The 15,330-nt window shown below is 35.1% G+C and overlaps 1 protein-coding gene across 7 annotated transcripts in view; it reads left to right on the forward strand.

Moving 5' to 3' along the window:
• The window catches only part of ECHDC1 (ethylmalonyl-CoA decarboxylase 1), a 46,057-nt gene extending 31,751 nt beyond the window's left edge, over positions 1-14,306 (forward strand). For all 7 annotated transcript variants that reach the window (XM_036872095.1, XM_036872096.1, XM_036872097.1 and 4 more), the window contains 2 exons: positions 2,415-2,495; positions 13,538-14,306. In XM_036872095.1, coding sequence (XP_036727990.1) covers positions 2,415-2,495; positions 13,538-13,946 — 490 coding nt within the window. In that variant the 3' untranslated portion in view covers positions 13,947-14,306. The remainder of the gene's footprint in view (positions 1-2,414; positions 2,496-13,537) is intronic.
• Positions 14,307-15,330: the final 1,024 nt, after the last annotated feature.

Below are 15,330 nucleotides of genomic sequence, written 5' to 3' on the forward strand. Positions count from 1 at the left end.
CATACCTTAATTTAAAAATACTTTATTGCTAAAAAATGCTAACCATCATCTGAGCCTTCAGTGAATCGTAATCTTTTTGCTGGTGGACAGTCTTGTCTCAGTGTTGATGGCGGCTGACTGATCAGGGTGGTGGCTGCTGAGGGCTGGGATGGCTGCGGCGGTTTCTTAAAATAAGACACCAGTGAGGTTTCCTGCATCAGTTGACTCTTCCTTTCATGAATGATTTCTCTGTAACATACAGTGCTGTTTGATAGCATTTTACCCACAGAGGAACTTCTTTCAAAACTGGAGTCAGTCCTCTCAAACCCTGCCGCTGCTTTATCAAATAAGTTTATTTAATATTTTAAATCCTTTGTTGTCATTTCAACAGTCTTTACAACATCTTCACCAGGGTAGATTCCATCTCAAGAAACCACCTTCTTTGCTCATCCATGAGAAGTAACTCCTCATCTGTTAAAGTTTATCATGAGATTGCAGCAACTCAGTCACATTTTCGGGCTTCAGTTCTAGTTCTCTTGCTGTTTCCACCACATCTGCAGTTACTTCCTCCACAGATGTCTTAAATCCCTCAAAGTCTTCCAAGAGATTTGGTAACAACTTCTTCAAACTCACGTTAGTGTTGATATTTTGACCTCTTCCCATAAATCGCAAATGTTCTTAATGGCATCTAGAATGGTGAATCCTTTCCAGAAGGTTTTCAAGTGGCTTTGCCCAGATCCATCAGAGGAATCACTATCTATGGCAGCTATAGCCTTATGAAATGTATTTCTTAAATAATGAGACTTGAAAGTCAAAATTACTACTTGATCCACAGGCTGCAGAATGGATGTTGTGTTAGCAGGCATGAAAACAGCATTAATTTCATTGTACACTTTCATCAGAGCTCCTGGGTGACCAGGTGCATTGTCAGTGGGCAGTGATAGTTTGTTTTTTTGGTTTTTATAAATTTATTTATTTTATTTATTTATTTTTGGCTGCATTGGGACTTCGTTGTTGTGTGCGGGCTTTCTCTAGTTGCAGTGAGCAGGGGCTACTCTTTGTTGTGGTGCGCTGTCTTCTCATTGCAGTGGCTTCTCTTGTTGCGGAGCACGGGCTCTAGGTGCGCGGGCTTCAGTAGTTGTGGCACGCGGGCTCAGTAGTTGTGGCTTGCGGGCTCTAGAGCGCAGGCTCAGTAGTTGTGGCGCACGGGCTTAGTTGCTCTGCGGCATGTGGGATCTTCCCGAATCAGGGCTTGAACCCATGTCCCCTGCATTGGCAGGTGGGTTCTTAACCACTGCACCACCAGGGAAGCCCTGGGCAGTAATAGTTTGAAAGAAATCTTTTTTTTCTGAGCAGTAAATCAGCAGTGGGCTTAAAATATTCAGTAAAACATGTTGTAAACAGATGTGCTGTCACCCAGGCTTTGTTGTTCCATTTATAGAGCACAGAGTAGATTGAGCATAATTCTTAAAAGCCCTAAGATTTTCAGAATGGTAAATAAGCATTAGCTTCAACTAGTAGTAACCAGCTGCATTAGCCCCTGATGAGAGAGTCAGCCTGTCCTTTGAAACTTTGAAGCCAGGCATTGACTTCTCTCTAGCCATAAATGTCCTAGATGGCATCTTCTTCTAATATAAGGTTGTTTTGTCTACATTGAAAATCTGTTGTTTGGTGTAGCCACCTTCATGAATTATCTTAGTTAGATCTTCTGGATAACTTGCTGCAGCTTCTGTATCAGCACTTGCTGTTTTATCTGGCACATTTATGTTACGGAAATGGCTTCTTTCCTGAATTCTCATGAACCAACCTCTGCTAGCATCACACTTTTCTTCTGTATCTGCCTCACCTCTCTCAGTCTTCATAGAATTGAACAGAGTGAGGACCTTGCTCTGGATTAGGCTTTGGCTTAAGGAAATGTGGCTGATTTGGTCTTCTATCTAGACCAATAAAACTTTCTTCCTATCAGCAGTAAGGTTGTTTTGCTTTCTTATCATTTATATATTCACTGGAGTAGCCCTTTTAATCTCCTTTAAGAACTTTTCCTTTGTATTCACAACTTGGCTAACTGTTAGCCAAAGCCTAATCCAGCGCAATAAAGCAAAGCACAATGAAATGAGGTGTGCCTGCATTATACAAAAACATCCATTTATTTGGAAGAAAGTTGATATGTCTATAGTTTAAAAATATATAATGATTTGGGGAGGTATTTTGATAAGCTTACATAGCATTTAGTATGAATTATTATATCTTCATTATTATACTGTTTTGCTCATGATACATTGGCTAATACTTCTATACTCTGAGGTGTGATTATTTTTATAAACATAGTTCAGTAATTTTGTTTCTGTTGCATCTTAAGTTTTAAAAGTGTTTGTAAATTAATATCAAAATTAAAAATATTCACATCCATTTTTCCTTTTTCCTTCAATATACAGACTTCCTTTAATAAGTGTTGCACTAGTTCAAGGTCGGGCACTGGGTGGAGGAGCGGAAGTTACTACAGCCTGTGATTTCAGGTAGGGTAAAAACTGTGTTACTCCTTGCACAGGCATAATTAACATATGCTCAAATTCATTGTTTGCCTGAATATCAATATTTTATTTATTCTTAAACAGGATAATCAGTTAGTGAATATTTTCTTTTTGCCAATCATTAAAGTAGATAATTTTAGTCAGTCTAGTATAACTCCATAATTACTTCATTACTATGCATTTCAAAAAGTTAACAAAAGGATCTGAATAAATCAAATCCATATTAGCAAAGTCCCTGGGGAAGGAAACCAAGAAAATATATGAAACTTTAAGATTCCCAAGAATTAGAGAAAAGTAAAGAACTAAAAAAACCCAGAGAAATAAAGAAAAGAGAAGGGAGAAAGAGACTGCTTAAGTCTTCCTCTTACGAATAACAAGAGGTTTTCTGAGAACTATTTCCTGTCTTTACTGTGATTTGTAGTAACTTTGTGGAGCTTTGGGGCTGATTAGGGAATTTAATTAGAGAAAGTTACTTGGGACCAATTAACCATTCAGTCCCTAGAATTCGTTTTAGTAGTGGCTAGCTGTGCTTCATAGGAATGACACAATTTTGATAAGGCCTTCTATAGTTTGGTTTTGTGTGTATAAAACAAAAATGTTCAGTTTAATACTTGCTACAAAATAGGAACCTATGTAACCATATTATAGGTCAAGAATTGAAACATTACCGGCATTCCTGAACCCCCATACATGCACCTTCTAAGTCATAGACCCTTCATTTCCATCTATAGGAAACTATTACCCTGTATTTTATGATAAGTACTTTCTTACTTTCCTGTATAGTTTTTTAAGTTAACTATTCTATAACCAATATATTCTATTTTTTTTTCTGTTTGAACTTCATATAAATGGCATCATATACTAATGGAAATACTATGAGGAAAGATTCAGTAAGCTAATTCATACAAAGTAGTAACATTTTATTGATATATTAATTTTTCTTTTTTAAATTTATGACAGGTTTCAATTTATAAGTTGAAATATATCACTTTGTATTCACATAAATAGGGATTTTAAAATAGTTTTGGTGTATAAGACAATTTACAAAGATCCCAGTCTCTTTGAACACTAGTACTTACTAACTGGGGAGGATTCTTGTGTACACAACGAAAAATGGCCATTTCACATGACAGTGACCTCTGCTGTCATCAGTGCAGATTGCATTAGGAAGCTACATTTCATTCTTTGAGGAGGAAGCAGTTATTGGCTTCATGGACAATATGAGACTAAATACAAATGCTCTGTGTGTGAAAGGATTAAATGCTTTCTCACTTTACCCTGAAACACAGGTACTTGTGGAATATATAATTTAAATATATAATTATATAATATATATAAGATATAAAGTATATATTTAAGTATAATTTTATATATTTAAAGAATCCTAAGGTATATGTGAGTATACGTTATTACACTTAAAAATTCTCTACATAAAAAAAAAAAACATTCTCTGCATAAAAGTAAGTGCAAGTTAAAACTTTATAGATGTACTCTGGAGAAAGTGTGCCCTCTAACACAGAGTCCGGTGTTCATCTTTTAAGCATTTATTAGACTTTTGCATCATCCTTTATATTCATTCCTGACCTGTGTTTGGGTGCAGTTAGGGTTTAGGCCAAAAGGCAAAATCACAGAAAAAAATAGAAATTATTTAGTCCTTTAATACTGCTAATTTACCTTGCTATGTTATTCTCTAAATGAAGTGGCATGTGTTCCTAGAGCCTCATAAAATATTTAGTTGTTTTGATTATGAGTTGTCTGAGGGTACTGCCCTCATCAGATATATTCAGTAACATAACCAGATACAGTCACTTTTCCAATGAAGACATACTCATTTGTGGACCAACTACTTGGCATATACAGACCCTCATATTAAATTGCATTCAGTAGAGTCATTCATTAAACATAGTTTAGCACCATGGCTAGCTAGGCACTGCCATTTAAGAAACTTGTATGTCTTGGGGTTTTGTTTAGTTTTTCTAGTAATACAGTTTTATTACACTTTATAAAATTTCTGATTCACAACTGATAAGAAATTTAAAAAAAATAGAAACTGATCCTTCACAAGAGAAGTGTGAAAAGCACTGTCCTAGACTATTCAGCCCTTTTAAATCTTTATACTAAATGCAAGAGTTCTTAAAAGATAAAGGCTAATAGAGAGGGTTGTATACTGAAGTACATTACTAGCCACAGTTACAAGGTAGTGATAAATCAGTACAAATTACTCTAGGTGATTTTCCCCCCAACTTGATCAGTACCCTGTCAGTTATCTTCTATGACAAATTATGTTCTAAAAATACTTGCTTGTTATAAAAAAACCACCAAAAGCTCTCATAGCATTCTGCTAAAAAGATAAGTTCCTTCCTTAGGTTGGCTCTTTTTAGCTTAACTTTCTTACCTTGGAGAATTGCCTGGAATTCACTCAACTGACATTTTCATTCCTGCTGCTCTTCTATTACCAATGGAAACTATTTCAGAAGATGAGAAATAATCTTAATATGAATATTCCAAAGAATTGAGCTCATGCACCATTCTAGCATTACCCTGCTCCCTGCCCCAAAACCCTTTAAGCACCAGCTGATAATACATGTAATGAATTAATATGTCAGAAACAGGTCTACATGGCATATATAGACCCTCATACTAAATTGCCTTCAGTTGAGTCATAATTTTCATTTAAACTTTCTTAGAGAAAATGGCTTTTTAAAAACATTTTCTAAAGCAAAACATTAACTTATGAATTAAAAATTGGCATTCTACAGTGCTCACAATCTTGTCACTCTAACATTATCTTTCCCTTTAGTGACAAAATTGATGAGGAAATAAAAAGCTAGAACTGTATTAAAATCATTTGCTTCAAATTTTTAAATGTCTTGATTAATTAAAATATCTAGAATGAAATATAAATTAAGAAAATATTTATTTGAGTATTAGTTTTCTATTGCAGCCATAACAAATGACCACAAATTTAGTGGCTGATAACAACATCAGTTTATCTCACACATATATAGGTTGGAAGTCTGGCTGGGCTCAGCTGGGTTCTCTAAACCTGTTCACACAAGGCCCAAATCAATATGTTGGCTGGACTGGGCTCTGAGGGCTCTGAGGGAGCATCTACTTCCAGGTTCATCCTGGTTACAGCGGGCAGAATTCAGCCCCATGCACTTGTAAGACTGAGGTCCCTGTTTTTCTGTCAGCCTGTGAGCCAGGGGCCAGGCTTAGCTCTTAGAGGATGCCTGCATTCCTTCTCATGTTTTCCATGTGGCCCCGCTTCAGCAGTGGTGGGTTAAGTTCCTTTCATACTTTGAATCTTTCTCACTTTCCCCTCTGCTGCATCTCTCTGACTCCAGCTGGACAAAGTTTTCTGCTTTTAAGAGCTCATGTGGTTAGATTAGGCCCACTCAGGTAATCCAGGATAATGCCCCTATTTTGATGTATGTAACCTTAATTACATTTGCACAGTCCCTTTTACTATGTTTACTGTGCACAGCTTCCAGGGATTAGGGCCCAGACATCTTTGTGGGACCATTCTACCTACATCATATAGGCTTGGCATAGAGAATATAGTTGCCAGATTTTTTGCTTTTATATTCCTATTTGATCACCAATTAAAATTGGTAACTTTGTTACTCTAAGCTACCTTTGTAAACTCTTTTAAAACTCTTATTTAGGTACTTTTTAGAAAACATTAATAATAGTTCCTATATACACCAAATTTATAAATGTTCATTGATATAAACATTATTTTAAGTGTAATTATAGTATGGTTTCTTAGATTGGTTTCAAGCTCAAGTTTCCAGAATGCGTTTTAGGAGGTACTTAGAACACTCATTCCTTGATTCTGCTGTCTTATTCCATATCATTCAAAAAAAGGGGGTCGGGGTGGGACAAAGGGGAGAGAAAAGAAAATCTCTCAGAACTACCCTAGAAAATAGAAAATGGCAAACTCAGACTGCTTGGCTTTTCAGCATCAACTTTTGGCGGTCAAAAGCATGTAAACAGTTTAATTTCATGTCTAATATTTAGTTTTTGCTACTTAATTTGGTATAAGAGAGAAACTGGAATTGCATTTTTTGTTTGGAAATACAGTCAGCCCTCTGTATCTGCGGGTTCCAAATTCAAGGATTCAACCAAGGATTGAAAATATTCTGGAAAAAAAATTCCAGAAAGTTTCAAAAAGCAAAACTTGAATTTGCCACGTGCTTGCAGCTGTTGACATAGCATTTACATTGTATTAGGTATAAATAATCTAGAGATGATTTAAAGTATATGGGAGGATGTGCGTAGGTTACATAAAAGTACTACACTCTTTTATATGAAGAAATTGAGCATCTGAGGATTTGATATATGTGGGGGGTCCCGGAACCAATCGTGGAATGGACAGAGAATTTTCCTATACCATATTATCACTTAAATTCACCGATTTTTAACACTTTGCTGTTTTGTTTTTCACCTCGTGTGTGTGTGTGTATACGTATGTTTTATATATATATATAATAATTTTTTTTCGGAGAAATTTGAGTAGGTTGCAAACGTCTTGCCCTTTTGCTCCTTTAAACACTCACATAAATATATATTCTTTTTTAAGAACTAGAGTATTTCCTTATTTAACCACAGCACAGTTGTCAAATGCAGGAAATTTAACATCAATGCCATACTTTTATCTAACATGCTATCCATATTCCAGTTGTGTCGATTCAGCAGTAATATCCAGTATAGCACTCCTGGACTTTTCCTCCACTGCGAGGTCATGTACCGCACTTAGTTGTCAGAGTTCTTCACATTCAGAACTGAGATAATTGTTTCTTAAGCCAATAAGTTTGTGTTATAACATCAATAGTAAATAATACAGGTGATGATATTTTTAAAATGTTTATTGTGCTTTCTGATTGTAAAAGGATATGTGTGCATTCCGGTGAGTATGAATCACCTGTGGATTTTATTAATACGCAGTTCTGATTTCATCTCAGGGGTGAAGCCTGAGGTGATGCTGATGTTGCTGGTCCACAGACCACACACTGAATAACAAGGTTCTAGATTATTTTGAAAATACTTATTTCAAACATATTTTACATATTGTAAAATATACTTTACTGTACATTAAAAAAAATTTTTTAAATGTACAGTTAGAGACTAAAAGTTGTTGCCATTCAAAGATAATTAGCATTAGCACTGTGGTGTGCTTTCTTCACATCTTTTTAAAACAGACGTATAACTTTCTATTTTTTAAAAATTAGGATCATATGACATATAGTTTATATTTAATGTACTTGGAAAACATGAATTTAATAAATTTAAAATGTTCCATCAGTTTGGATTACTAAAATATCTTTGTTTCTAATTTTTCTCTATTATGATTAATGCTGTGATAACTGCCTTATAATATAAATAAGGCTTTGTCCTTTTGGATTATTTCCTTAGAATAAATCCTAGTACTTATTAAATAGTTCAAGTACTTAGTCAAGGGATGTGAAAATGTTTAAGGTGTTTGATATATGGTGCCAAGTTATCCTCCAGGAAAGTTTCTGCCAATTTATACAACCACCAGCAGTATACGAGTGTCTGAGAGCATCCTTTCTTACAATGAGTATCACTTTTTTAAAAGATCTTTTCTAATTTTGATAATCAAAAATTAAATTTTATTTTAATTTGCATTTTTAAAGGTTTCAGTGAGGCATAAATTTTCACATGTTCATTGATGTGTGTGTGTGTGTGTGTGTGAATTGTCTGCATTTTCTTTTTGCTCTTCTTTGAAGTATCCAAGATTTAGCCGTTTATATACACTGGATGAAAAACACATTTTTATTCCTCCATCTCCCTAGAGAAATAAAATTCTCAATTATGCAATTTAGAGCCTGCCTATCTAATTTGTTTTCAATCTCTAACATTGCTTTCATGAATATAAATAACCCTCAGCCAAAGGTATTAGCATTTCCAGCTGCTACCCATTAGTTCAAAGTATATTACAAAGGGAGCTATAAACAGCTTTGTCCCAAGGGAGCTACTGTAGGTAGGGTAGCTCTTTTCTTAAAATACTAACTTAATAAGTAAAACACAAAATACACATAATATACACACTTGCACAAATGTGCGCGTGCACACACACACCAACCAGCACATCCCAGAGTCATTAGAAAACAAATTCCATTTTTGCTGCGGCAGTGCCTGTTCTCTAAATATGAGATGTCCACCTTAGGAAGCAGTCACGCTACGCTGCCCACGCATGTTGCTTTGTTTTGTAGTTATCACCGTATTATGCGGAAAGACTTATTTTAGAGCCTGTGATATCAAGAAAATGCACCTCTGAGCATGCTAGGATTACTGACTATTAAAATCAGACTTTATATTCCCAAAACATTTTACTGTCTGTTTCTGTCTCACTGTAGTACCACCACACACACACACACACACAATATCCATCATTCAACCACATACTCTCTTACTCAAGCAGTCGCTTTGCATAAAATACTCGGAGCCTCATGAGAACAATCAGCTGAGAGCAGGAAATCAGAACAGTGAGCTATGGGGAGAATCTTTGGGGTCTTTCCTTCTATTTTCCTTAATTTGTCTTATGTTGTGACGGCAGGTAGAAGACAGGAGGAAGGAGGTGCCAGGAAAGTACATGCACAAACAAATAAGTGTCTGTGTTCAAGGCATGATTTTAAAGTATTGTTTGTGGTCAGATATGTTGTTGCTATTAATTTTATGTGCCATATTTCCCCGTATCACCAGTTTGCTTTGTTGTATTTGGTTTGTTCTTAATACCATGTAAAAGGACCAGCAATTTCTGGCCCTAAAGTTTATTTAAATCAATGATTTCAGACTTTAAATTTATGATATCATGTGATTTAATTTTGTAACAGGACTGCTTTCTTTAAAATTTTTAAATATTTCAGCTTTTACTTATATTGCACGGTATTCCTTAAGTTAGTCTTAGAGAGATATATGTCTATTTTTCTTTTTTTAAATCAACTTGGAATCTTCTGCTTCAGCCATATCTATAACAGAACACAGTTTTATTTCTACCTTTATTTGGAAATGAAAAATTGTATATATTTTGTATTCTCCATTAACAGATACTGAGGAAAGGTAGTATATCATTATTAGCTGGGCTTCCAGTGCGAGTATAGCTCTTTTACAGTCAATACTTTAGGGACTGAGTGAGTTTAGTCCAGGAAACAACTTTATAATGTCTTTCTAGCAGAAACACTGCTGTATTTGTAGTGACTTATTTATTAATGTAACCAACTTGATAATAATAAAAGCTAGTACAATTTTTATATTCCAAATAAAAGTATAAATAATACTGTGTTCTATAGATGTGGCTCAGAAAATTTCACACTGATTTTTTTTTAAACATATATAAACACAATTCCTCTAAGATTCTGTTTAAAAGAATTGTGGTGTATATATGTTCTAAGTAACTTTCATATATTAACCATTTAATACTCATGGTAATTCTATGGCATAAGTACTATTGTTATATCTATTTTATAAACAAGCATACTGAGGCCCAGGGATGTTAAGTAATCTCCTCTTCCTCATCCTCTTTATACCATGTGTCTTTTTTCTTTGCTGTATTTTTCAAGGTGTAAAATGCAGCCGGTCTAGTGGCCAAGCCAGGCAGTCTGGTTTACATCTATGCACTTCACATCAAGGCTGTGCTCTCTCCTAATGCAGTTATTTATGTGTTTCTCACTCTTTGCCACAGAGATCAGTAAAAGTACCTTTCTTTAATAATAAACATTTTTTAAAAACTTTTTTATAGCTTTTACTAAAAAGCTTCCTGTTTTAGTAAAATTTGGTAATTGTTTTAAAATTGTTTTTCTTGAATACATTTGTTCAAAGTCCTGCAACTTATAGCTAACTCATCAGAAAGTAGTAGCACAATGAACAGTCCTTTCAGGTATCAACATTGACTTTGCAACACCTGTCAAAGGTGATACTCTTCCTCAAGTTATGGGTAGTTTTTCCTATAACACTGATGCATCCATACTGTAACACCAGGTATATCCACATTTGATTAATTTCCTCATCTCCCCTCTCCCAAGGTGTCACAGGAAATTTTCAGCTTTGCCAATAATAATGACACTAATAAACAGATGATACGTACAATTCTTTTACTTTTCAAAATAAGAGAGTTTAATATGGTTTTATAAATGAGTCGGCTGTAAGGCTTCAGAATCTTAAGATTCAGGTCTTCCAGTTTTCTATGTAGATTAATAGATTATCCCTTGCAATAAATTACATTACAGGTGGTACCAGGTAACTGCATCTAAACTCTAGCAGTAATTGGTGTATAATCCTATAAGGCCTATCAGGAAGCAGTTTCTGTTTTTGGATGTATCTTGTTGATATGACGTTTTCTTCATAAATTCTGGTTATCACCATTGAAGATTTTATATTTAAACTAACTTTTAGGTTAATAAAGAGTATTGTGAAAGGTTGTCATCTGAATGTTCCATATTTCTCTCATTGTTAGACTAAACTACTTTGTGTTCTTTTGTCACTAATACATTTTTTGGTCATATTTTCTAATGTATTGATAATATGTACATCAGTACACAAGTACACCCTAGGCATGACATATAAAGAATGGATGTCAGAGTTTGATCACAATAGGTATTTTTATAAAGATCACCTCAGGATTTGTTAGAGTTATAAAATATGATTCAAAAAATCACACCTCACCTTGTAAAATAAGGCAAAAGGGAAAAGCCACACATGGTATAAAGATGGTAATAAACATTCTTCTTTAGAAGCAAATAATTCCAAATATAAATATGCTTACATATATAACTTTTGTTGTCATAAGTTCATCTACGTTATCCCAACATCTAGAACTTTAACCAACTTTTATGTTCAGCTGATTTTAAATGAATTTTTCCCTGACATAATCCTTTTCTGTATTGTAGGCATAGATCTGAGCCATCAGTGTCAATTCCAGTATATAATTAGGAACCGTGACACATTTATTCTGTGAAAAGCCTTATAGGATTTTCAATATTAACAATATTCCTATTTCCAAGTCTATTAGACATTATTGTAATTTCTATTCTACTTTGTTAATTTTTGACCTTGATTTCTGTTTACTGTAAGACAGTACTCCTCTCACAACTTGGGGCTAGATTCAGATTAAGACACTTGTTCTTTCTTCCCTCACATTTAAAAATTATTTATTGAAAACTACTATTTTCATGGCTATTTGCTTCTAATAGCAGTTGTCCATAATTGAGGCAGATTTTCTCTTATAGGAATTCACAGCTGTGAAGAGAAAGTTCTCTTTCCCAGTGGGTTAGTAAATAGGCTTTTGTGAGAATTCTCTACTGGAATATTTCTCTTGATTAAAGGGTCAGAGACTGAAAGTCTATTGTTCTTGGTGCTAAAAGAACCAAACCACCTGCAGCTAAGCATTGAACTCTTTGGAGAAAACCAGAACTATCTTAAAGTCTTCGTTTTTGTAATGAGTAGTTTGAAAGCAATAATTTTTCTTAAAAAATTAAAATTCAGACATGACCTCTGGTCCAAATTAGAGATTTTAACATAGTGAATGCATTGAAGCATGCAGTCCAAATAAAACTCATAGCTGCATTCTCTAAACAGTATAGCTTTATGCAGCCTATTAATACTATACACATATTTAACTGGCAAATGTGATTGCTGTGCCCACTAATCTCTTTGTGTTTATTCCCTTTTATTGTTCCACTTGATTATTAATCCCCCTATTCATAAAAGTCCCAAGATTTGGGGGAAATGAATCCCTGCTATAGGAAATCACTCAAGTCCAACCCAAGCCACTATAAACTTTAATGGTATCCCTGCTTCCACTCTCATCTAGTTAACTATTTTATGTACTGTGAGGTTAAGAGCACACATAATGAAGCTAACTTACTTGGATTTAAAATTCTGGTCCTGCTATAGCTGCATGGCCTTGGGTGCGCTATTTATTCAATCGCTGTTGCCTCTGTTTCCCTCTGTAAAATGAGCACATTACTGTACCTCACATGGTTGTTCTGAGGATTAGTTAACATAAAGTTCCTTAAATAGTTGGTGTGCTATTAAATGCTAAATAGGCTACTCTTACAAAACATCAGATACTACTCCTTTGGTCAGCCTCCTCCTAAAGAGCTTCACACTTTAAAAATAAAACCTGACCACCTGTCTGAGTGCCTATAAGCTTACCTGTCTGATTTCATCCCCCATTACTCTCTGTTGGCTCTATTCAAGCTACATTAGCCTGTTCCCCAGAGATACTAAGCAGTTCTACTTCAAGGCCTTTGCACTTGCAATTCCCTCTTCCTGGAACTCCCTCCCAGAATTTTGCATCGCTCACTCACTTGGGTAGCTGCTCAAATATTCAGAGGGCTTCTCCATCTCAAATAGCACACACCCAACACACATAGCCTCATTCTCTAGTTCCTTGCCTCATTTTCTTTATAGCATTTATCACCACTGACATTATATTGTTCAGTGTCTTTCCTAACAGGAATGTAAACTCAGCATAGGGATTTTATTTTGGTCATTCCTGTAGTCCCGCATCTAGCATTGGGAGTGCTTAGGAAATATTTGTTGGAAGAGCGGATCAATCAATTCTGAGTTAAAAAAAAAACATTTTTTTTTCCCCTGAGGACTATTGAGTTTAACTTACTATGCATTTTTTTTTCATGGTATGCACCTAACATTCCTTACTCCCATAATTTCACTTTAATCCAGGTTTTCTCAGTAGGCCACCACTCACTTGAGAAAGATACACTTCGGGCTCTTAGAAGTAAACATAAAGATTAGATTCTTATATGCAAAGTAAAAGATAAGCGAGCACAAGAATGTTGACCTTGTTTTCAAAGGGAAGTGCTAAATACTATGCAATAAATTGAATTCTATACTTAGCCAGATTTTTTGAACATTGTTTTTAATACAACACATCTACCTGTAAAGATCTATGGAGATTTCAGATCAGATTATGAATAGGTAGTACTTTGTGACTAAAGCATATATAGTTTCAATTAAGTTTTTTCTTTTCTCTTCTGCAGATTAATGACTACCGAGAGTGAGATCAGATTTGTCCACAAGGAGATGGGTATAATACCAAGCTGGGGAGGTACTGCCCGGCTAGTTGAAATAATTGGCAGTAGACAAGCCCTCAAAGTGTTAAGTGGGGCCCTTAAGCTGGATTCAAAAAAAGCTTTACAAATAGGAGTGGTTGAGGAGGTCTTGCAGTCTTCAGATGAAACCGAATGTCTCAGAGAGGCACAAGAGTGGCTACAGCAGTTTATCAAAGGGCCACCAGAAGTAATTAGAGCTTTGAAAAAATCTGTTTCTTCAGGCAAAGAGCTTTGTTTAGAGGAGGCATTACAGACTGAAAGAGATCTTTTAGGAACAGTTTGGGGTGGACCCGCAAATTTAGAGGCTATTGCTAGGAAAGGAAAGTTTAATAAATAGTTTTTAAAAATATGTACTGCAAGTAAAACTCCAATGATTAATATGTATAAAAGTCAAATGATATTACATATGAATGTCAAAACTACTTTGAAGGCTACTATTAGTATTTGGGTTTTTAACAACTGTTTGAATACCTGAGCTCATCGGCCTAGTTTTCAGTCTATTTGGGTACTTAGCAAGTAATTTTGAACATCTGACTAAAATATGCAACACTTTCAGCTTAAAAATTATTAGCAATTCCCAAATTCCCATATTAGTTCTTAGGCTATAACCAAAGACCAGTTTTTAAAAGAAAAAACTACACAAAATCTATTTCTGGTGTTATTTTTCATAAAGTCTTTGTCTTGCCTTACCTGGAAATAATTTACAAAAATAGCTTAATGAAACTTAGAGAGCAAAAGTGGAGAGGGGTCAGGGGACAGGAAAATATGCAAAGGTTATGATTAGTCCTTTTCTTCTGCTCCAAGCAGCTGGAGTAAAGAAGTCATGGGTAACAGCCCTTCTTTTAAATAAAGATGCTCCTCACCTCAACCCTCTACAAATTTGGACCTTATTTATTTGATCTTTTAAATAATTATTAGATTTCTATTTTAAATTATCTATGAAACAATGATAGTCACCATATAGAAAGTCTACTAACTACAAAATTGGCCAGTTCATTTGTGTGCTCCAGAATTTCCAAACCAGTAGTTAAGAAGTACTATAGTTTACATAGTAATCAAATTTAACTTTGATCAAAACTGCCAAGGACTGCAGAGACTCAGGAAGCATCCTGTAACATACATTTGCATTTTACATCAGATTTCTATTTTTTTCTGAAAAGTAGCTAGCGTTTCTTCTTTTATAACTAGCTATCTTTTAAAAGTAAAGTTAATAACAATGTGCAACTCAGACTTTTATGATCATCTCAGTAATACAGACTTTAAAAAACATAAGTCAAAGAATTAAGTCCTAATTCTAACCTATCAATCACAACAAGAGGTAAAAAGATGGACCTAGAGTCTGTCATACAGAGTGAAGTAAGTCAGAAAGAGAAAAACAAATACCGTATGCTAACGCATACATATGGAATCTCAAAAAATGGTACTGATGAACCTAGTGGCAGGGCAGGTATAAAGACGCAGATGTAGAGAATGGACTTGAGGATGCAGTGAGGGAAGGGGAAGCTGGGACAAAGTGAGAGAGTAGCACTGACATATATACACTACCAAATGTAAAATAGCTAGTGGGAAGCTGCTGCATAGCACAGGGAGATCAGCTCAATGCTTTGTGACCACCTAGAGGGGTGGGATAGGGAGGGTGGGAGGGAGGCTTAAGAGGGAGGGGATATGGGGATATATGTATACATATAGCTGATTCACTTTGTTGTACAGCAGAAACTAAC

Source organism: Balaenoptera musculus, chromosome 12 (genome assembly GCF_009873245.2).
Source record: "Balaenoptera musculus isolate JJ_BM4_2016_0621 chromosome 12, mBalMus1.pri.v3, whole genome shotgun sequence".
Lineage (NCBI taxonomy): Eukaryota > Metazoa > Chordata > Mammalia > Artiodactyla > Balaenopteridae > Balaenoptera > Balaenoptera musculus.